Source organism: Nothobranchius furzeri, chromosome 7 (assembly GCF_043380555.1).
Source record: "Nothobranchius furzeri strain GRZ-AD chromosome 7, NfurGRZ-RIMD1, whole genome shotgun sequence".
In the NCBI taxonomy this organism is placed as follows: Eukaryota; Metazoa; Chordata; class Actinopteri; order Cyprinodontiformes; family Nothobranchiidae; genus Nothobranchius; species Nothobranchius furzeri.
The window spans coordinates 74,426,573-74,449,646 of NC_091747.1; the positions used below are offsets into that span (position 1 = coordinate 74,426,573).

General features: G+C 43.5%; 4 protein-coding genes across 8 annotated transcripts in view; 3 read left to right on the plus strand and 1 right to left on the minus strand.

The window, feature by feature from the left end:
• Window positions 1–6,748, minus strand: part of ube2o (ubiquitin conjugating enzyme E2 O) — a 38,315-nt gene extending 31,567 nt beyond the window's left edge. For both annotated transcript variants that reach the window (XM_054751671.2, XM_054751672.2), the window contains exon 1: window positions 6,217–6,748. In XM_054751671.2, the coding sequence (XP_054607646.2) occupies window positions 6,217–6,642 (426 nt within the window). In that variant the 5' untranslated portion in view covers window positions 6,643–6,748. The remainder of the gene's footprint in view (window positions 1–6,216) is intronic.
• Window positions 6,749–7,572: 824 nt separating this feature from the next.
• LOC107382434 (serotonin N-acetyltransferase-like) lies at window positions 7,573–11,775 on the plus strand. The gene is made up of 2 exons (XM_054750942.2): window positions 7,573–7,593; window positions 11,470–11,775. The coding sequence occupies exons 1-2, from the start codon at window positions 7,573–7,575 to the stop codon at window positions 11,773–11,775; spliced, it is 327 nt and encodes a 108-aa protein (XP_054606917.2).
• A 1,594-nt stretch (window positions 11,776–13,369) lies between these two features.
• Window positions 13,370–16,378, plus strand: fdx2 (ferredoxin 2). Its single transcript, XM_015954303.3, has 5 exons — window positions 13,370–13,579; window positions 13,861–13,912; window positions 15,096–15,202; window positions 15,278–15,365; window positions 15,434–16,378. The coding sequence occupies exons 1-5, from the start codon at window positions 13,393–13,395 to the stop codon at window positions 15,588–15,590; spliced, it is 591 nt and encodes a 196-aa protein (XP_015809789.3). The 5' UTR covers window positions 13,370–13,392; the 3' UTR covers window positions 15,591–16,378.
• Window positions 16,379–16,457: 79 nt separating this feature from the next.
• zglp1 (zinc finger GATA like protein 1) lies at window positions 16,458–22,857 on the plus strand. 4 transcript variants are annotated; one of them, XM_054751675.2, is made up of 5 exons: window positions 16,458–16,600; window positions 18,915–20,195; window positions 20,276–20,336; window positions 21,325–21,418; window positions 22,158–22,296. In XM_054751675.2, the coding sequence occupies exons 1-4, from the start codon at window positions 16,590–16,592 to the stop codon at window positions 21,415–21,417; spliced, it is 1,446 nt and encodes a 481-aa protein (XP_054607650.2). In that variant the 5' UTR covers window positions 16,458–16,589; the 3' UTR covers window position 21,418; window positions 22,158–22,296. The 4 variants fall into 4 exon arrangements, with proteins under 4 accessions (XP_054607650.2, XP_054607648.2, XP_054607649.2 ...); XM_054751673.2 differs by having other exon boundaries at window positions 16,477–16,600; window positions 20,276–20,388; window positions 22,158–22,857; XM_054751674.2 differs by having other exon boundaries at window positions 16,493–16,659; window positions 20,276–20,388; window positions 22,158–22,857.
• Window positions 22,858–23,074: the final 217 nt, after the last annotated feature.

Sequence of the window (23,074 nt, forward strand, 5' to 3'; positions counted from 1 at the left end):
TCGGATGGGGTCTCGACACGATTAATCGATTAATCGGATTACATGGGGAAATTTTTAAAAACTGCTAGGGAAACGTTATTTCTCTCCTTCCTTCACTTTATTTAACACAACATTATTAGAAAACAGTTCAATAGCAGAAAAACAACATGCCATCACCTAAATTGTCTTATAAGGTGTATAGACAGAGACCCTAAGCTACATCTATCTGTGACCTAAAATGCTTGGTCCAAGTTAAACAGCTTAAGGGCAATTCTCATCTGTTTTGTTTGATCTCATCTGTTAACATTTATTTTAAATGTAATTAAACATAGGCTGTGAATTAATCAAAATTGATCACTATTTCCAAAACTGACTGAAAAAATACCAAATAAAACAAAAGTAAATGAATGCCATCCTCCTTACGATGATGCCCTGGGCAACTGCCATAAAGTCACATCAAGAAATGCTGCTGATCATTCCAATGATCCCAAATAGACTCACATTAGGCCACATGAAAGCAACTGAACCCAAAAATATATTAACCAGTATATAACTGCACTCTCACACAACACGCCTGCAGCAACAGTTAGGACTCCTCCCTCCCTTTTAAAAGCGTTTTTGCTTCTGAGGACATTGTGGTTGTAAAACCACATGCTAGTAGTCTGGCCCCGGTGTGATCAACCAGTTTCTGCGGGAATGTGACGGCGGAACCAGGGCCAGATTAACACTTTGTTGTACCCTGGGCAACAATATTTAAGGGCCCCATCATCACGACCAAAGGATCACCATAATGTGGTCACATACAGAATATTTTACTGTGATATGCAGTAAATATACTCAATACTTGAATGCCTGACAACACGTAACCCGCCCAGAGTAACCTTTGACCCACCTCGTGTGGACTGACCAATGAGGAGAGGGTCTTAACTTGAGGCCCTCTCTTCATTGGTCAGTCTGCATGAGACTGACTCTCAACTGACGTTCAGTCGTAGGCAGCGAAGCGTCTCTGTGCAGTGCAAAAGCCCGGGTGGACAGTTTGTTTAATGTAGGGTGATCATATTTCCATTTCCAAACAAGAGGACAGGGGATCTGTGCCTATGACGTCACACTATGGCAACGCCACACAAACCATGTTGGGACCCATTTTTTGTAAGAACTAAATTAATATCAGATTCTGCCAATTAAAGGGCTCTAAAACAATTCATATGTAAATATTTTGCATATTTAATGCAAAATCTAATTTTTCTGCTTTAGTGCTGCAACAAGGTTTTATTAATAATAAATTATTATACCTTTTGTTTTACTACAGCATCGGTAAGCTTCCTGTGCAAAGATTATTAAGGATGCTTGTTTCAGCTGTGAGATTAGACGATAGGGTCAATGAAAAAATAAGTTGTCACACACTCCATGGAAACTTTCAGAGAATCCACAAATAGTGGCTTTCAAATGGTTTTGTTACTTTTAGCAGGTTTAGAAAAGCAGCAGATGAGACAGCATGTCTGATAATTTAGTTTTTCATCTGATAATATTAGAACATGTCAGTAATGTCTGAGGGGCTTTTATAAACACTGTATAACTAACACTACTGGAGAGGGCATGAATTACACAGAGGCTTCTGGGGAGCCCAGTTATTGGGGGGGGGGGGGGGGGGCATTTTGCCTTGGCCCCCAAAATGTCTTGAAACGGCCCTGGGTGTGTGACTGAGTTTTGAAGGTGATCTGAATTGTATCAGATGTATAAATATTACATGTGTATAACTTATTGTTTTTTACTGGTAAAAACGTGTCGTGGAGATAAATCTACCTACATTTGACTTTTCAACACTTTGTTTTGTTTTCTTGTTTTTATTTAACTATTTTCCTGTCCTGTCTGTCTCTCATCTTCCTGCATCTCCTCTTAATTCTCCAGAAAATCTGTTGCCTGGATTCTTAACTTTTCACCTCATCAGTTACTTTTGAGCAGATCAAAGGGATCTCCTGACCGAAAAGCGCAGAGCGCGTTTTCGATGCTGCGTGAGGTGACATCACCACAGCACAGGTGATGAGCTCCACAGTAGCGAGCTTCAGGCACAAATAAGACAGAAAATAGAGAACATGTGCGGACATGAACGATCGTGTGCTAATTATAGTTTTTTGGTTGCGCCACTTTGAGAATGGACCGTGCGCTGGAAGCAGCTGCCTGGATCGCTGCGCGACAATGCGGAACCGGTTCGCAGCAGCGCAAGTCTGCCGGCTCTCCCTCGCGCTGATCTGCCGGTACCGGCTCTCCCTCGCGCTGATCTGCGGCTCTCCCCCGCGCTGATCTGACTTGCTCTGGTCTGCGCGCAACGGCGGGCAGGAAGGGGGGGGGGCGCTTTTGGAAGAGTTGTGCGACACAACGAATCGATGACGCAATTCGTTGCCAACGCTTTTAGTAATTGATTTTCATCGAATTTATCGATTCGTTGTTGCAGCCCTACTTCAGAATAAAATATTTATTTCCAGCCGATCTGGCGTTGATCAGCGCAAAGCGAGCCGACTGAGTATCCGATTGTAGAGAAAGTCCAGTTCCATCAGATCTTGCAACATAACGCAGGTTGGCGGGATTTCTTCCCCGCTGAATGAGCCGGCCAGAACGAGAGCAGCCGAAACGCGAGTGGGCACCCGGCTGGTGAAACATCCTCACATCACACGCACTCATGAAGCTCTCCGCTCCGAGAGCTCCCAGCCGGCAGGACATCCTCATTTCAGACGCATCCATGGAACATTCGGCTCCGTGTGCTCCCGGTAGTAGCGAGACCGGCCCAGCACGGCCGAGATGACGCTGGATCCGCCACATCACAGTCGCGGAGCAGCAATCAGATATGGCTTCGCCACACCGAATCCTACGGAGCTGAACGAAGAAGCCGCCTCGTTTCCCCCGCTTCTTCCTCCACGGCTCCGAGGCAGCGGCAAACCAACAGGCAACATAAGCCCGAAGGCTTGGTCAGCGTCAGTCTCCAGCGCCGGTGGAAAAGGGTGTCCGGTATTAGAGTACCGAGGTTGTCCATTCCAGACCGGATCGAGAGCAGGAAGTCCCGATCATACGCCAGCCGAAAATCAGCACCATATATGGAACAAACCATAAAATAGAAAAGAAAAACAAAAAAGGTCGGGAGCCGAGCAGACACGCAGCCGACCAAGGACGCCATCTTGCTTCTCAGGGATGACACCTCATGGGAGGGGTGAGTGTTTCGTGTTTGCATTAAAATCCTAGCGTGTTCTGTACAGTGTTGCCAGATGTACGATAATTATCGTATTTGTACCATAATTTTGGGCTCTGTACGATGTACGATCAATAGTTTCAAAAATCCTCAAATGTACGATAATTTCACATTGCATCTAGTAACACCGTCTTTTGCTGTGGCTTTCCCAAGTCAATTACATAATTTTAAACTGTTCTGAAGTCAGATTTCACCTCAGTGCTTACAGGTTTATAAATGTCTCCTACAAACTAATGAAAAAGAGAAGTTTGAAAATGATGTGAAAAACGCTGAAATCAAGCTATGTGGCTTTTTAGCCGAGCACAACATTGCAATGAGAAGCACAGACCACTTAGTACAGGTGATTAAAGGCATTCTGCTGCGACAGACAGTGAATCAGATGAGGAGATCGAGATCAGCAACTAGGTGAGTAGGCTGCTGTGTCATTTATTGGGTCAGTTTTTCCAATGCTGTGATGTTTTGTTGCGTGCTTTTAACCTATGTAGAAATGAAATAAATAGGACTGCGCAAATGTGCATATTGTGTCAATGCGTGGAGGTCGGAGTGGTGCCGAGACACTCTGCACGTTTATAGGCATTATATTACTGGTTTTAAAGATGTTTATTTAAACAGGGCAATATAAAACACCTTCTTTGTTATATTATATTGGAATGAGAAGTCGTTTATTAGGGCTGTAGCGAAGCCTCGACGAAGTCGACGGCTCGATTCTAAAAATTTGTCGACGTCAGATCCGGAAGTCGACGCACCGCGCCCACTTGTTGCATCCCCAGGAGTTTGTAAATAGAGGAGGAATCTGCCTGTTTTTCCTCTAGTTCGCCCTCTTCTCCGCCTTCACTAACATCTCCGCCAAATACCGAAGACCCGGAACAACGTCCGTCCACTACTAGATTATTTTCCTGTTTTGCCCCTTCGTCTCCCGGCAACGGACAACAACTTCCGGGGTCAGATGCGCTGCTCCGTCTCTGTCGCAGATGTAGAAAATCACCGGGAGCGCTTCTCCCTTCATTAAGGAGCTTCTTTCAGACATTAGGAGAGCTGTTTTGGTGGTAGCAGTCTCTCCTCCATGCTGGTCTGTTTGCTGCTGGGTGTTTTTGGTTTATTTAAACTTGGTAACTTGAACTTAATGTTGGTAAAGCTACTGTTAGCATCTTCGCTAACAGCTTCTTGCGTTGGGATAAGCTGTTACGTTTTGGTTTAGAGTTCATCTTTTTTGTGGTGTAGATCTCCCTTTTATTACATTTAGAGTGTTGTGGGTTTTCGGTTTAGTGTAAAATATCACCTTGAGTTTGGTTTAACCCGTAAGACCACTCGCCTCACGCACATAAGTGACCAAAACAAAGCAGCATGGAGACACTCCATCTTCTACCACCTCTCAGGCAGCAGCCTGCACTCCCAAGTTCTACACGTCACCAGAACATAACCAACCAACACAATAAAAGCAGTGTTATACAAAATGGAAGGCCTGTAGTGTTTATTCTCTTACAGTAAGAATTTATCAATTTTTTGAGGAATTTATTTGAGATTTTCTGGTTTTTGTTAATTGCGCAATAGAAAAATAATCATTAGATTAATTTTCTAAATAGTCATTAGAATAGTCGACTATTTGATAAAATAATCGTCAGAATAATCGTTTTAAAAATAATCGTTTACCCCCAGCCCTATCGTTTATAGAACGTTATTATCAAATTTATAATGTACAATAATTTGTACTGAAAAACGATAATTTAAGCCTCTCTGTACGATATTGTGGGATTTTGGATCTGGCAACACTGGTTCTGTAGATCCGCTATAGCAGCTTTAATTGTTGCTTTGGGAGTGTTTAGCTTCCATTCATGCGCCACCCTGATGCAAAACACTACATATTATAAAACAAATAAAATTCCAAATATCATGAGCTGATGTGGGGATTTCTTTTTATTGTCGGGAATCCCTGATTAAAATTTAAAGCAATTTTCTCAGTGAGCTGAGCTTCTGAGCCATTTGTGACAAAAGTCAAAAGGAAACCTAAACCAACACAATAGAACGCTCACACCACATCTTTGACAGCACGGCCTTTATGGGCCATGCACACGATTGTTAAAGTAACATGCTGGTAAGCTTTTGTTGCGAGAGCCTGAATGACAGACCAGAACTTTACTTGTTTGCACAACTAACACAGGACTCTGCTGGTCCCTTCCAGTGTCCCTGAAAGGAGCTCGTTCCAGATTTGTCCAAATGTAAACCCTGTAACCTAGTCAGTAACTGGAGAACCCTGTTGGATGCAGCAGATCCACGCATTTCTTTATCACGTACAAGAACACATCCTATTGTGTGTTAAACAGGAACAAGAGCATGACAACAGTGTTTCAGTGGAGGAAAATGCACCCTTCTAACAGTGAAGGTTGCAAGGGGAAAGCAACAGCCCTCTCGCGGTTAACTGATAGAAAACAAGAGTTTAAGGTTTGAAAATGTCAACATGCAGAAACAACCATAAACACCTCCTGTTAGCATCGATGTGGAGGCTTCCTGTCTGTTAGCCAGCTGTGGCTTGACTGGATACACCTTTTTCTGAAACAAGGATGCTAAATTCTAACTGTGAAGCCCAGTCCCACCTAGCTAAGGAACTAAAGGATGAGCTAATCAAGATGTGTGGGCTTTAGCCGGAGACCTGCACCTGCTCCAACCTGCACCCTGGAGCCCGCTCACTGACAGCGTGTTGGGTGTGCTAGGTGTGAGAGCACCAGTTGGGACCGGGGAGATGGCTAAACGAGCCGGGTTAGCCTTCCTGGTATCTTGGCTCCGAGCTACGCTGCTAACTAGCTTGCGTGCATGCTAACCAATTAGCGAGCCTCGGTTTAAAGCAGATGGATTAGGAGGACCTGATCCGGGACAAGCTGATGTGTCCACGTTACTCTTCCAAAACCCAGCAAACGAAATAAAACAAAACACCCTCCCAGTCACAGCCCAGCATCCACTCGCTGCCAGGGAAGCTGTTAAAACAATAGCGGATGTAGTACCTTTGTCTCCCCGATGTCCTGCTTCGCTCCTTCGGGGTACCACTGGACGCGGACGTATCCCCTACCGAGAGGCCGACTCGGGGTGTCCACGGCGCTCTCCGTGTCCGAACCGCACAGGACTCGTCCTCCTCCTCCCCCGCCGCCCCCGCCACCCCCTTCCCCGCCGCCTCTCCCTCCGCCGTCGTCCAGGTCCGAGTCTGAGTTGAAATCCTCCTCTCCGTGGATCATCCGAACGAGGCCAAACCGGACTGAACCGCGATACCGCCCAGAGACCAGGTCGTGGGAGAAGAGGAGCCGCTGGGAGCCCTCCGTGGAAGGAGATAGGGCCATGGACGGAGGCTCCGAGCCCGGGCTGGCTGGTGGGGAGAGGCCGGGTGTGGGTGATGCTGCCTTCGCTGTTTCATCTGATGTTCCGGGCTTCGCCATCGCTGCTGTTGTCAAGAAGTGATACAGAGCGCACGGATGACGGTGGCGTGAAGAAGCTGAAACTGGAAGCAGCCGATCACACGTGTTTACGTAAGCTACGGACGGATACGTCTGGGGAGAACGTAATCGCACAGTACCTCACGTCACCACTAAGAGGCGCTGTTCATAAAAAAAAGTAAAGGTTTTTAGTGGAAATGAACGTTTATTGCTGTATTCTGTTAAAAACAAATAAATCTCACAAAATCATTATTGTTTTACTTCTCACGGAATTCTTAAATGACTTCTTACAAGACAAAACATATGTCTCCATATAAACTTTACCCCGCTGAAGGTCTCTGAAACAGTTTATAAATGTAAATTTAAGGAGAACTTTCAAAGTATTTCAAATATAAAGAGTGATCTGGTTTAAATATTCAACTTGGATTGCAAAGTTAAAGATGCACGTGGCGATCTGAGCAGAATATTAAAGGCACAAATGTGTTTGCACGAAACATTCCTGTGTGTGTGTGTGTGTGTGTGTGTGTGTGTGTGCGTGCCGTGCGTGTGTGCGTGTGTGTGTGCGTGTGTGTGTGCGTGTGTGTGTGTGTGTGCGCGTGTGTGTGCGTGTGTGTGTGTGTGTGTGTGTGTGTGTGTGTGTGTGTGCGTGTGTGTGTGTGTGTTTGTGTGTGTGTGTGTGTGTGTGTGTGTGTGTGTGTGTGTGTGTGTGTGTGTGTGTGTGTGTGTGTGTGTGTGTGTGTGTGTGATCTTCAGGTATTTGTTAAGGCTGCACCATCAGACTCACAAGAATAAGACCTCTCCAGAGCTGATTATGGGTGGACTGTCACACAAGATTTACAATGGAAAACAGCACATGGTACTTCTTCGGGTTGAATGCAATAGTATTCACCAAAAAAAAATTTTTTTTCTTACGATCTTTCATTTTCTGCTACGATGAATGATGTCTTCTGTCCAGTACAGATTTTTTTTTTCATTTTTTCATTTTAACTTTTCAATTTCACACCAGCCAGAATAACAGTGGCGATTAAAGTCCACATTAATGGGGATAAAATTCCCAATAAAATAAATGAGGCTTCCAAATACTGTAGGTGATCCAGAAAGATCTAAAATATCCAGAAAAAATTCTGAATAAAACTAAGTTGTATTCTGTAGTTTCTTTGTAATTTCTTAGTTTTGAACAGATGCAAACCCATGTGTCAAAACTGTTCTGGAATCAGCCCCACCAGTCTAACTATGGACGTGACTTCTCTGGTCTGAGCCCAAATCTGAGCAGTATTCTGGTTCTGTTCCATGTCTGACCTGCTGGGAGGCAGATAACAAAACTACATGTGATGGCGTTGCAATCTTTTTATATTGCCAACTCTCACTTGCCACATACATCTGAGACGGATTCTGTGTAAAAGTTATGAACAGTTATCTTAGCTGCTGTAGATAACTCCGAACAACAAGGTTAGGTTGGTTAGAACTGACCTGATTGATAAGCTAACAGCTAGACTCAGTGGAATCATAACCAAAGTGGATTCTAACTGAAAAACTCACCATGGTGTGCAGACAGTAGCCACGTTTACATGTACATATTTAATCGGATTGAATGCCCAATCAGATCGAAAATTCTGCATGTAAACATGTCAATCGGAATATTATGATCCGATTCGGCCCGATTGGATTGAAATTTCAATCCGATTGAGAGAGGTGGTTTATTCCGTTCTTCATTCCGACTGACGTGCATGAACACAGCCATTCGGATTGTCGGGGTAAAATAATGCCCACTGCGCATGTGTGCAACAGCGAGCGGGCCTCTCTGCTGTCAATTGGACTGCCTGACTTCAAAAATGACGGCGTAATTAACGAGCGGCGGCTTTTAAATACGATGACAAGCCGTCCCCGTTTCAGTAATATTTAATTCAGAACTTGCATTTTGTGGAAGTAAAATAAAAATCTGATTATTGCACCAATCACTCGACAAACATGTTCAAATCTGTACTGGAAATACGCAGGTTTATTGCGGGGGTTGCAGCGCACGGATCCCCGTTTCTGTCAGCTTTGAACGCAGCAGCTTCTGCAGCAGGTGATGGAGATGCGCTTGTAAAGAACACAGGATAATGTGGGTTTTACAGACCTGATTGGAGGCTGATGTTGGGTAGGAAAACGTCCTCGGTTAAATTCTCTGGACGACAGTAAAGTCCGTGTTAAAAGCACGTAAATCTATCTCTACCCTGCCTTTTACATCAAAACTGCTTGAGAAAGTCGTTTATCAGCAGCTGGTCTCACATTTAGCTGACTCTGATCTGTTCGAGGTTTTTCAATCAGGGTTCAGGTCTGGCCATAGCACAGAGTCAGCTCTACTGAGGGTCCTAAATGACATCTATCTATCACTAGATCAGGGTACATCTGAGGTGCTTCTGTTGTTAGACCTGACAGCAGCCTTCGACACAGTTGACCACGCGATTCTACTCGATCGCTTGGAACGATGGGTTGTTCTGGACTGGTTTAGATCGTATCTCCACAACAGGACATTCTGCGTTAAACTGGGTGATGTTTTTTCATCTTGGGAGGGGCTCCGCTGGGGAGTCCCGCCGGGATTGATCCTTGGTCCTCTTTTGTTTGCCATTTATCTGCTACCTCTGGGGTCAATCTTTCGTAAACATGGCCTATCATTCCATCTCTATGCTGACGATTGCCAGATTTACTCTCCATTGTGTCAGGAGAAAGGTCTCTCTATCCAGTCCTTTGTGTCCTGTATTAATGAGGTGAAGTCTTGGCTAATGGCCAACTATCTACATCTGAATGAGGGAAAGACAGAGCTCATTGTTTTTCACCCCAACAGCAGGAAAGTGGGTTGTTATGTTGATCTTGGCCCACTTTCTCCCTACTCAAAACCAGTTGTTACCAGTTTGGGGGTGAAACTTGATGCTGGACTTAAATTTGATGCTCACATCAATTCTGTGATCCGGTCAAGTTTCTTTCACCTGAGACGCCTTGCTAAAATCAAGCCTATGCTGTCGAGAGCCCACCTGGAGCGGGTACTGCATGCCTTTGTTATTTCTAGGCTAGATTACTGCAGCTCTCTCTATGCAGGGTTGTGTCAGTCATCACTCCGTCGCCTACAGGTTGTGCAGAACAGCGCAGCAAGGTTCCTGACTGGGACCAGGAAACGGGACCACATCAGTCCGGTTCTGGCCTCCCTGCACTGGCTTCCGGTTCGCTATCGTTCACAATTCAAAATCCTCGTCTTTGTTTATAATTTCTTCCAGGGTGGTGGTCCCCCCTATCTGGCCACACTCCTGAACAAACATTCCCCATCACGCGCTCTGCGCTCCTCTGACCAAGGCCTGCTCGCTGTCCCTCGTTCTAGGTGTCGTACTCGCGGGGACCGGGCTTTCTCAGTCCTAGCACCATCACTCTGGAACCAGTTGCCACGCTCAGTTAGGCTGTCCCCATCTCTGCCAGTCTTTAAGAATCACCTAAAAACACACCTCCTCCGCTTGGCGTTTCCTGAACATGTTTGATTTTGGCCCTCTTTTATGTTGAATTTATTTCACAGTTTCCATTGGTTCACTCAATCCATTGTTTTACACATTTGTCCTGCACCAGAATGTTTCACCTATTTTGTAATTTTTATTGCTTTTATTTTTGATTTATTCAATATATTTACCTTCTACTGTACCATGTTCAGCGCTTTGGGCTTCCTGACAGGGTTGTGGAAGGCGCTTTATAAATAAAGCTTTGATTGATTGATTGATTGATTGATTGATTGATTGATTGTAAACGCAGATGACCTGAGATGCGGTTCGTCAAGGATGAACACAGGCTTCTAAACTTTCTGAACATCTTCTGTTATTTTGTTTGAACAGATTTTTCTCAACAGTTTCAGCTGATTGTTACATGTTATTAATAATAAGCCACAACAGAGCTCAGTAATAAAACATGAGTCTAACCCCCCCACCCCCGCTCTGTGCCGCAGCGCAGCGCAACATCACAGCTGTCACTTCAGACCCGCGGACCAGCTGATCCAGAGGCAGAGACATAACCCTCCCTTATTTTAATCAACAATAAAATGCAGCAAAGCAAATATCTGCTGTTATTCACTGAAGAAAACGTAACTTCTATGAGCTAAATAAAAATACTAAATTGAATAAATGGATCAGGAAAGCAGGAAGAATAGTTATTTCTGTTTTTACATTTTTCATTTTGTTTCATGGCGTTTGTTTGCAATTTTTCTTTCGGGAAAGGCAACTCTGCGCATGCTCAACCTATTTAATCGGATTAAATGCTTGGTGCGTATGTACGCACGGCATGATCGGATCATTTCAGTTCCTGTCCATGTGAACAGAGATTCGGAAATTCCGATCAATCAAGATTTCAATCGGATTGAGGAAATTTGGCACATGTAAAAGCAGCTACTGATCTACAAACCATTAAATGTCACACAAATATTCCAGCAGAAATACGAAGTTCCCCGGGCCGCACCAGACGGGCTACAGCTAGCTGCTGCTAGCATCAAAATAATGAACTAACGTCTCAGTTGATGGGATTAAATAATAAAATCTGAATCACAAGCAGCTCTAAAACATTTGAGATTAGAGTTGTTGACAGAGGCGGCCATCTTCCTTTTGGTTAGTCCCACTGAAACTAGTGGTTAGCTCATCAATCTTGTTGCAACATTCTCCAAACTGAGGCTGTTCTGAGATTAGAGTTTATGTTTAATAATTAGTTGACTGACTACTAAACGATTCTTGGTAATAAACCACGTTCTGGTTGTTTTGGTCCCGTTTCCTTAGAGCCCATGTCTTATTGCTCCTACAGCTTCTCTTTTACTCTGTTCTCCAGGACGCCTTGACCCTCCATAAGCCTCACGGGACCACGGTCCACATCCACGTCCTGGCCGTCCACCGCACCTTCAGGCAGCAGGGGAAAGGCTCCATCCTGATGTGGCGATACCTGCAGTACCTTCACTGTCTGCCCTACGTGCGCCGAGCCGTCCTCATGTGTGAGGACTTCCTGGTTCCCTTCTACCAGAAGTCTGGTTTCAAGGTGAGGGGCCCCAGTGAGATCACGGTGGGGCCCCTCAGCTTCACCGAGATGTTCCACCCAGTGTGGGGCCATGCCTTCATGCGTCGAAACAGTGGATACTGAGAACAGGGGGGCTCTTTAGGTGGACTCCTCCTTGGTGACGGGACCTCGACACCTATTGGAGACAGGAAAAGGGAAGTGAGCCCATCTGTTGATCCCAGAGTTTGTGATCTTCACGGTGGGTGGAAGTCTTTCAGCCGGGGGCGACAGGAGAGCCTCCGGAGCTGAAAACAAGGAGCTGCCCTCCAGCTTTCACTGTTTGCACCGGATGTTTGAGACTGAAAACACATCAGGAGTCGCGTTTCAGCGTAAGAAACAAGTTCAGTAAAGCAAAGAGTGAAAGTTTTAATGAGTTTTGTAAAGAAAACAAGTTTTATTTGGGATATGGTGGACAATTAATGTATTAAAAATAATATTGCAGATTTGAAAAACGCTTTTCTAAGTCAAAAACTCCAAAGTGCTTTGCAATCCAATCACTCACACACCGATGGTGAAAACTGTAGCCACAGCTGCTTCAGGACACAGAGGCGAGGCTACCGCCCACCGACCACCACCATGATGCGTCTCTGTTCAAATGCAACATGAAATATGTACACCTGTACTTATTTTTGTACTGCATGTTTAGCTAGTTTATGTCCATGTGTTTTAAATACAAGCATATCAGCTGCTTTACAGTATTTAGTGATACTTCTCACCCTCTTTGCATGCAGGTGGAACCATAAACACCCTTGCATCTGTCTAATCAGATATCTCACAGGAATTAAGATACTTTTCAAAGGATTGGTGAAAGGTTAACAGGTTAAAGGTCAGGTTGTTGGTCATGATCAGACAATTAGAAGCACCTGAACAGGTTTGTCTCTTTAGGCAGGCGAGTTTTAATGGTGTAAATGAAGACATTCGTACAAATGTTTCTTTGAACAGACCAAACTAAACTGAGTTTAAAATCACATTTGACTCTTTCAAAATCACTTTTGTCATGATGTTGTTAATATAGAAATGTAAAGACTTAAAGTAATATGATTTAGGCAAATATCGATGAACTAAAGTTAACGGTTGTTTTTTTTAATTTACTTTTATTTTTTTTTAAATTGCCTTAACTCATCAGACAGCACCGATATACGCCGCTTTTAGGTTGTTTAGATCCAAAGTAGTTATTCGTTGAAAAAATCACCCACAGATAAAAATACATAACGGGTTTTTAAAAGGAGGTCTCGTGTAACACTACTACATTCTCAAAAAGGGCGAAATTTGTCCAGCATAAGTTTTGTTTCTCATGTCGAAAATTCAACAAAAACACAAGAACATTTCTTTTACTTTCTCAGTAAAAGTGCTGCTGTGAAGCATCATGTCTTATTTAATTATTTTCTGCCCAATTAAGTAAAAATATTCCCATTGTTCCAAATATAATATGAAGTGTGACATAAATTATGTTTACATGCGTTTCACCGGTCATTTTTCAATTTTATCACATTTCCATAAAAACAAATGAGGGAACACATTCTTATGACCTGAAATTTAATGTCCCCACCTGACCCCTGACCGGATCCAAAAGGTAGACGTCTTGGATTGTTTTTCACTGGCGCCCTCTGCTGTCAGAGAAAGTACACAACAACTGAAGCCTCGTTCTGCCACAGCTTTTTTTCTATTGGCTACTTTCAATCATGTGATCAAAACAGAGTCATGGCGGCGTCTGCAGCTGCCCGGACGAGCATTGGTTTAACTTTGAGGTTTCATCGAGTAATTCCGGACTGTAGCAAATGCCCCCTGTACAGACTAAAGAGCTGTACCAGCAACAGAGCTAACCCCCAAAGAAGAAGCTCATTTAATAGCTTTCGGACGATGAATCGGCATCTGCAGACGAGTAAATGTAAGTGATTTTGTTTGCTAACAGTTAGCATTAGAGGTTCATTCGTCCTTTCGAAGTGTTCTTACGACACAATCATTACGTAGTCGCGAATCACCTCATTTCTTTGAATGCGTTTTAGGTGTTAACCCTGCCTGAAATGTTTTATTTGCCTAAGAAACGTCACTATGAAAACTCTTAACACGTGTAACTTTAAACATTCTAAACTTCTGCAACTCGTTTATTCTTTTCCTCTGGTGGGTTTGATGCTATTAAACGAAAACATTGATTTTCTTTTTCTAAAGGTCTTTCCCAGGCCCAGGAGGGTAGCTCCAACTCAGAAGACCCAGATGATGTGTGAGTCTGCCAGAGCTTTTATTGTGAAATGTAGCCAGAGCTGCTGCTCTAGACCAGGCGCAGCTAACAGGAAGTCAATATGTGCACGTGCACCGTAAAGTTGAACCTACAAAATAAACGTATTTCCGCTGTTTTTCTAGAAACATTTGTATGATTGCAAGAGAAAAACTTAGTGGATCGTTAACATTAACAGCTTTAGTTTGTGGACATAAAAATGAAAATATCAGATGCTAATAGTTAAAATAGTTCATTGGCCGGTCTGCAGTCTACATTTATAAAAGGAAATGACATTAAGTTAATTATAATGACTTGTTTAATACGGTTATAATCAAAGCATTCAGCTTATAATCAAAGTTTTAATCTCACATTTTAAAGAATTGATTTGATCATTTTTATTTGCATTTTTTCAAATAAGAGGAAATTTCCTATTTCCACGAGTAAAGAGTTCATCATCTTTATCCATAAAGCACTTTCTCCGAACCATCACAGTTGGCCTAAGTGTTGTACACAACAATTAAAGTAATTTTAGAATCTACAGTGAGCTATAGATGAATCCCACAAGTGTCAAAGAGATTTCGTTACATATAAGAATCAAAAGCTAATTAGTAGAAATGAGTTTTCAGCCACCTACCAACATCTGGAGAGTTGGAGCTTGTCTGGCTGTGTGGGATACAATTCCACTTAATATTTGTACAAAGTCCGTGTAATCCTCCTTTCGCCCTAACCAAAGCCTCTCATTTGTGTGCCACTGTAGTATTAATGGTACAGTGATCCCTCGTTTATCGCGGTAGATGCGTTCCAGATCTGGCCGCGATAGGTGAAAATCCGCGAAGTAGGGACACCATATTTACAGTACAGTACTATATTGAATTATCGTATGATCACGTTCTCTTTTTGTGGGTAAAACTCAAGAAAAAAAATTATTTACTTGCTTTTTTTATAGTTTTATTACAAAAAGTGCATTTTATGATGAAATTGATGAAAAAAACAGGAATTTCTTGATATTTCGCATAGAAAAATACCGCGAATCGGCGAATTTCCCTTGAATAAGGCTCCAAAGAAAAAATCCGCGAAGTCGTGAATCCGCGATAGACGAACCGCGAAGTAGCGAGGGATCACTGTATTTTATATTTTTAACATATTTAATTTTCGATAAAAAGGACTTTTCTTCCCTCCCTCTTAGAGTTAATGTGGTGTTCATAGACCGGTCTGGCAAGAGGATCCCCGTTAAAGGCAAAACGGGAGATAACGTCTTGTTTCTGGCCCACAAACATGGAATTGAACTAGAAGGTAAGGGTTTAAAATCTGGATTAAACCAGCTGCTCAGATATTTGCTGATATTTTACATGTTTTTTTTTGTTTTAGGAGCCTGTGAGGCGTCGCTGGCCTGCTCAACGTGCCACGTCTACGTGAGCGCAGCTCATTTCGACAAACTGCCAGAACCAGAAGAAAGGTAGGGGCAAACTGAGGCTTTGTGACGGTGACTACACAGGAAACAATGACTGGTGTCTCCGTTCCCAGAGAGGACGACATGCTCGACATGGCGCCCATGCTGCAGGAGAACTCCCGACTCGCATGTCAGATCGTTCTCACTCCAGACCTCGATGGGATAGAGCTCACCCTGCCAAAAGTCACCAGGAACTTCTACGTGGACGGCCATGTCCCCAAACCTCACTGAATGGAGCCACAGATGATAAAGGGGAGGGGGGTTGTATCTAAAGATGTGAGGCTTTTGCTGAGAGGTGGGATGACTGCAAAGATTTACAACTAGGATAATAATGTGAGCAGCAACTCCCAGGAAGTGTCACTGACGTCAGCACAGACCTGCAGCAGAGAACAGGCCAAGTCCTCAAACTACACTAGTCCCACTGGAGTTGGTCTCCATGGTTACATGCAAAGAGAAACTGATGATGTATTTATTTATGTGAGGAGCTCTCAGGCTTCAGTCTCAGAGACCTGAAACATCAGTCGGATCGAGATTATCTCTGAACGGAACATTCCTTGTTACAGCTTTTATACGCACAAGAATCCCAGAATAATCCTCATGACCATTATTGTCCTGATTTATGTCGCATATGCATATTGTTCACTTTTATGTACCATATTCATCTGTAGATGTTTCAGTGTTTTGTTGAATTAGTCCTAAAAGTCAAATTTCAGAAAAGCTTTCCTTCTTTAGTCGGACCGAAAAGCCATAATCTACAATAAAGTAACTGATGCTTAAAGGTGGATTAACCACAAAACTGAACAAAGGGATGAAGTCTGTTCATTCGAAACATTTCAGAACGTTCTGGTGCCCCATTCAGCTGTGGCCTGATCCAGAGCCGGAAGTGTGTGTTCTCCATCAACAGAGTAGTCTACCTTTGACTCAAGTCTATTTGTCCAACATGCACAAATGGAAGTGAATTTTCTCGTATAATTGCAAATATTTCAAGTTGTACAATTAAATATTTCATTGAAAATGGTTTTAAGCAGATTGCCTTCATTCACTTTCATTTTTAATGAGTGGGATTTCTAGTTGATTGCCACGGATTAGGATTAGTTTGTTGGACATAAACTCGGTGGCTTGTAGGTGTGTTTGACACAGACCGAGCAGCTCTTTGTACCTGCCCAGCTGTAATCTAGAGAACAGCAAACACCTGTGTGGCTGGCTTCTGCAGCTCCACAACGCTGCACCATGCACACCATGTAAGTCTCTAAAGAAATGTTATTTAGGTTTCAGTTTTACACCAACATGATCATCTAAGGTGAGTAGAGAGATTTTCAGCCAGGGGGGCTTTTAGCCACAGAAAGCAAAATAAAACCACCTAGAACGTTTTAGGTGAGTCCTACAACCACTTCGATTCACCTAAAATGCGATAAAAACACGAAATATCGTGAAACGTCATAAGACAACCTTCCTGGAAATGATCAGTGGGAGTCTTCTCTATTAAAATTACTCAAAGCTCCTGTCGTTCTAAGTCCATCTAAAGCTCATGAATGAGGTCTAAAGTAGCAGACGATGGAGAATCGGAAAGATGCATTTTTCAAATTGACCACGCGCGACATCAAAGTCGGAGAACCGCCAAAACGTCCGACGTTCTAGAACGAAGAAACTGCAACATTTGAGTTGTAGAACGCGATTAAACTCGACCACAGCTTCGAATAGCGAGTCTCGTTTCCTCAGGTGAGTTTTAACAAAGTCGCATTTAGTTAAAGGGGGCATTTCTACGTTTGTGTAACAAAGGCTAAATGTTTTTATTTACCCTGCTAACATGTGTGGTTAAAACATTCCTCCCAACTATCCCAGTTGGCCCAGTTTCATTGAAATTCGTGCCCATTTACTCCAAAACCTGCCGAACCTTCTTGACCGGCTCGTCTTACTGCGGTTTCATTGTAAAAAGGAGGGAAACAAACAAATGGCTTATTAGCAGGCAGTGGTTTATTTATATAAACAGTCATCTAAGCCGGCGGGTATTGTTCTCTAGTAAAGTAGCACCACTTTTATTGGAGTAGAAGTAAAAAGTAGTCATCAAAACGACTCAAGAGTTAGAAAAAGTTGATGTGTTTGATCATAACAGTTGATTTAATTTTTACAATTATTTAAACAAATACAAAATAATAGAAATTAATTTAAACATGTTTGTGGTTCAACAAACAAGACAGAAAATTAGTAAAAAATAAATAAATAAACACACACTACCACACACAAGCAGGAGAAATAAATATTTTTCTTTACAACAAAACAATAAAAACCAATCCTTCCAACAGGTAAATGTCCAACTGACCATATATACCATTTACTGTAGATTCACCTGATAGAGTAGATATACTTCATACTCTCATCAAAGTAAAACAATGTAGTGAAATTATTAGAAGTACTTTAATTTTCATTTAGAAGATATTTGGAAGTCCAGCTCTGTCCTGGGCTGTCCTCTGGACTCTACAAGAGGTGGGGGACAAGATGTTTCTGGAAGAACTCAGATCAGCGCTGGACCATGAGTCTCACCCCCTGCAGGACGCTCTGTCTGCTCTGGAGAGCAGCTTCAGTGACAGGCTGATCCGTCCTCGCTGTGTGAAGGAGAGATACCGCAGGTCTTTCCTTCCAGCAGCTGTTAAGCCCCATTCCCACCTGTACCGGGTCGGCCCGGGCCGGGTAGCGTAGGTTGTTTACATATCTGGGTGGCCTGGTATTTTTCCGGGCCAACCAAGGCTCATTCTCAGCCCTCTTCTCGAGGGGGTCTGCTTCAGGCCGACCAGGGCCAACACACCCACTGCTGACAGCAAATTCACACCTTCCATTAGAGCAAGCCTCTGATTGGTGGGTAGAATCAGCCCACATGGGCTTAAGGCATGCTCAATTCATTATCATTCATTATCATGCTGATTACCCAGACGCTGGAAGTGTCTCTGACTGCATTCCTTGCATACCTAAGCAAGGATGTGTGGAATCAACCGGGCCAGGCTGGGGCCGACTGGAGCTATCCGGGCCGGGCTGACCCGGGGTGGGGAACCCTGGTCCATCGAGGGCCGCTATCCAGCATATTTTAGTTTCAACCCTGCATCATCACACCTGATTTCAATCAGCAGGTGATTAACAAGCTTCTGCAGAGCCTGATGAGCTGCAGAACAGGTGCATTAAACACCGAAATAGAAGTGCTGGAGCAAAGACATGCAGGACACCGGCCCTCGACGACCAGGGTTCCCCACTCCTGCTCTAAATAATGGTCACTGAATGGAGCCCATACATCTGTAACTTTCCATGCCTAATATCACCAACATGTGCAATATTTCCATTACTATCGTGTAATAATTACCTTGATTATCTTAATTTACAATTATACTCTCACGTGATATCTTTTGTGTGCCACTGCTGCTGTCCTCGGTCCTCGAGCTGTTGCTACAATGCAGTTTCCCCACTGAGGGAAAAATAAAGCTATACTTTCTTATTCCCAGAGGGAATTTAGGTATTCTTGTTATAAATAATTGGTTATAGCTTAATTTGTTTTTATTTAAAATGCAGCAACTCCCTCAGCATGAGCTCTGCACGACAGACCGAAGCTGGATTTATCCAGGAATCCCAGAACACAGCTGACGTCAACGGTGCAGATTCAGCGCTCTTCTACCTCTTCCAGGAAGTCTCCAAACTAGCGTCGCCCACTCATAACAGCTGCTTGGATTCCAATCCATCCTCCAAATGGCTTAAGGACACATCAAAGAGGTACATTTTTAATAATAAAAAGGAAGAAGAGGATGAGAAATCACGCAAAGCCTCTAGTGGTCGTGTGGAGGATTGTTTAGTAATAGAAAAGGACGGCCTGGTGTACAACAATGTCTCAACCCGGGACACGCCACAGGAACGCAGCAGTCCGTGGAAGGTTCTGAACCTGATCAACCTGCACTGTGAGAGACTCCTACAGAAAGATGTTGAGCTGAACTCAACTTTAAGGTCTTCCACAAAATCTTGCCACCTAATGACCACATTAGCTGTCTCAGATGTACGTGATGGAGTTCAGAGGAACAGCGTTCCTGTCGGAAGACAAGGGCTTGCAGCATTTACCACTCCGGATCTTAGGCTGAAGGGCTCAGGGGACCATCGTGTACTCCAGAGCTATGATGAAGATGAGGAGTGTGGTGTGCGTGTTCAGACCTCTGAGAAAACAGGCCCAGGTACCTCGAAGCTGCAAAAAGACAGTTCGTCTGAGTCTTTGCAGCCTCTGAGTAGATACAGAGCAGAATCCAGCATTCACACATCTTTAGTTTGGAGCCAGGAGGGTACCAGGGAAGATCATCTTGGTGTTCTACTTACTAAAAAGGCTTTACACGGAGGACAGAGCCCTGATGCATGCCCAAACACCCCGATGACCTTTGGTTCAAACAGTAACGTGTGCACAGATCAGTCAAACGCAAACATGACCTTACCTACATTTCTGCTCCCCGCACACTCGGAAACCTTCAGATTTGACACTACAGACAGCTGCCGGGCACTTCTAGAGCAAGGTGACAAGTTCACCACATCTAAACCTGGATGTAGTAAAACTCTCACAGAGGAAAAGTCTCCTGCAGCCCACCACCTGAAATCCTCAAGCTGTGAGCCTGCAACATCGCCGTCGGACGTTTGGGTGTTGCAAACGGATCTTCCTCCTGCCCACCAGCGTCGACCCAGGACTCGACGAAAACAACCCTGTCCCTCTCGCAGCGCAGACATTCAGGACCCAGACTTCCAGGGAGTGACGTTCAGGATAGACACAGAACTGGATGGCACCAGAGGGCAGTCTCGGCTCCTCATTACATCCAAGTACAGGTTTGGAAAGCTATGGCGTGTGTATAAGTATATATTTAATCCTAATTTTAGGTAATTTATTGATTTTGTTCCCATCACAGCAAGGAGCTCTGCAAGAGGGTGCGAAAGCCAAAGCTGAGGACCAGAACTGCCCAGAAATCTGTAAAGTCCACCAGCTCAGAAGAAGATAACGACCTTGCAGCTAATGCCATGAGTAACACCTGATTCCCTGGCACTGTTTATCAGAGATTCACACAAAACAAATAAACACAAAGACATATTAAAATAGCTAGCCTCAGCAACAAAAGGAAATGGTGTTTTAAATATAACGATTAAATAATAATGTTCTCTAGTTAAAGCTCCAGCAGTAGCTTCTCTCATATATATATATAGAAAATAGCCCACTAGGGGGTGCTGCTAGATCCCCCCCCCCCCCCCCCCAACACCATAAAGTCTGTTTCACAATTAAAAATGTTATTTCCAATCAGACCAGATGTGTTTCCATCTGCTATAACATCCACAAAAATCCCTCTTAATTACCTGAAATGTTGTATAGAACCCACAACAGACGCATTAATAATCTAATCTAATCTAATCTGATGTACACATGGTTCATACATGCCATAAACATCTACTGAGATGTGTTAAAGTTACATAGTTTATTAAATGAGAGCAGTATACACACTAAGCTAAGCTAAGCGTGATGCTAAGATGTGTGTATTAGTCTGTTTTTCACTTTTTCTGTATATTGCAGTTTGGGCAGCAGTAGCTCAGGAGGTAGAGCAGGTTGTCCAGAAAGATTGCCGGTTCAATCCCGGCTCCCACCATAGAATTCTGCTGTCGTGTCCTTGGGCAAGACACTTAACTCTCCTTGCCTGCACCTCTGTCAGTGCGCCCCAGGGCAGCTGTGGCTTCATCGTAGCTCATCCCCGTGTGTGTGTGTGTGTGTGTAGATGACTGATTGTGTAACTTGTGAAGCGCCTTTGGTGTTGTAGAACCCTAAGAAGGCGCTAAACAAATGCAGACCATTTACCATTTAAGGTGGTAAAACATTTATAAAACTCTTCAGTTAAGAACAACAAAAAGATGGAAGTTTACTTTGCAAAATAATTACGAGCAGATAACGAATGTCTTGTGTGTATATCACCAGGAGGCAAAGTGTGTGCGTCGTGCTGCACCAGGAAGACGCCCATGTGGAGGGATGCCGAGGACGGCACTCCGCTCTGCAACGCCTGTGGGATAAGGTAGCTTTCAGTAACGTAGCCCTGTTCACGAAACCTCCTAAAACCTCGGGAGGTTCCTGCTTGTGCATTTAAAAGTTCCATACAGTTCTTTAAATATTTTAAATAGCTTCTTGTTTCCCTTCAATAACCTTTTCATAACGCCAGCCATGCAGTAATCAGTCTGAAGAACACATTATTAAATGCTCCATAGTAGCTCGCTGCACCAAGGTTGCAGGTTTGATTCCTGGCTGCAGCCTTCCTGGGTGGAAGTTGGCGTGTTCTCTCCAATGCATGCATTTGTTTTTTCTTCCACACAGACAACAACATAGCCTAGTGAACTAGACCAAAGTCTTGCTTTGCAAAGTTTGGTCTAGGCATGCTCCATTGGAACCTCAGTAGCTCCTACCAGGACTCTGGCTAGCCAATCACAGCTCTCTAGAGGGGTTTCAAACACATAAAGAGCTGTGATTGGTCCATAATGGTGGGCCAATAATACATTTATTTAGTCTGGCTTGCCACATGCATGTGAGGTTAATTGGGTGCTCTAAATATCCCCTAGATTTGTGTGTGTGTGTGTGTGTGTGAATGGTTGTTTGTCTCTCACCTGATGACTGCTGGAGCTGAGTGACGATGGAGCGGTTTAGATAATGGATGGATGGACCCCAAAAGGGTTTTAATGAAACATTTTACAGCTGCTGATGTTCTGCAAGTGTGCTTGTTTGGCTTTAATCCCACGTTTATTATTGTCCAACTGTTTCAGGTATAAGAAGTACCGAGTGCGCTGTGTCAAGTGCTGGCACATCCCCCGGAAAGAGAGCAACTCCAGCTCCATCTGCTTCAAGTGTGGAAACTCGGTGAAAGTGTCCTCAGCTCAGAGGAAACAAAGCGCTTAGAGTGAATGCTGGTTTGAGTTTGTGGGTTACCTGTTCAGATATTCTTACGGTTCAGTAGTGATAAGATTGTAAAAAGAAAAAGCATGATTTAATAAGAAATGTTCTAAAATGTGAAACTTGGATATCTGCCACAGTTTTCCCTCGTTTGTTCGTGTTCCTTTTATGCAGCTGTTGCACGTTTTCCTTTTGTCTTGGTGGAGAAAACATCACATGCAGAGCACCCAGATGTTTTAGGAGAGCTGAAGTTCTTTTTTTTTGGGGGGGGGGGGGGGGGGGGGGACAAAACAAAAACAAACACATGGCACAATTATTGGAAGGTTTAGCCAGGATTGTTGAAATGTTTATTTAAAACCATGACCTGCGTGGGAAAGGTCAACAGTGACAGGCGTTTTTGTGCAGGCACCGTTACTAATCTGACTCTAGAAACACCGTCTAAGGTCAGGTTTTATCTGCACAAGTTTCTTTGTATGTTGTGTTTTTGCATTGAATAACCATTTTCCCTTCTGAAGGTAGACTTTGGTATGTGTTCATGGGCTTTTTTTTGTAATAAATCCCAAATGAATCGTCTGAATGTGTCCCGAGTCTTTCATGTTCGTAACTGAATAAGCAAAGCTGACATTAATTTGAAACTATAAGTGTAATAATCAGAATTTGTCACATTTGGTGTGCTGACAAACCCTTTTACGTACAATAGGTCTCCACTTAGATGTTTATAATGCTCATTACACTTACAAAGTAACTTAGTTTGAAATATTTACCATAGCAACTAGGTCAACAGATTTGG

What these genes read in the sequence shown, in the direction of transcription:
- LOC107382434 (XM_054750942.2), top strand. Translation starts at nt 7,573, where the DNA reads ATGAATGATGTCTTCTGTCCA. An exon ending in TGAATGATGTCTTCTGTCCA is followed by an intron (nt 7,594 to 11,469) that starts GTACAGATTTTT and finishes TCTGTTCTCCAG; the next exon opens with GACGCCTTGACCCTCCATAA.
- zglp1 (XM_054751673.2), top strand. An exon ending in CTCATTACATCCAAGTACAG is followed by an intron (nt 20,196 to 20,275) that starts GTTTGGAAAGCT and finishes TTCCCATCACAG; the next exon opens with CAAGGAGCTCTGCAAGAGGG. An exon ending in TGCAACGCCTGTGGGATAAG is followed by an intron (nt 21,419 to 22,157) that starts GTAGCTTTCAGT and finishes CAACTGTTTCAG; the next exon opens with GTATAAGAAGTACCGAGTGC.
- fdx2 (XM_015954303.3), top strand. Translation starts at nt 13,393, where the DNA reads ATGGCGGCGTCTGCAGCTGCCCGGACGAGCATTGGTTTAACTTTGAGG. An exon ending in TCAGAAGACCCAGATGATGT is followed by an intron (nt 13,913 to 15,095) that starts GTGAGTCTGCCA and finishes CCTCCCTCTTAG; the next exon opens with AGTTAATGTGGTGTTCATAG. An exon ending in ACATGGAATTGAACTAGAAG is followed by an intron (nt 15,203 to 15,277) that starts GTAAGGGTTTAA and finishes TTTTTGTTTTAG; the next exon opens with GAGCCTGTGAGGCGTCGCTG.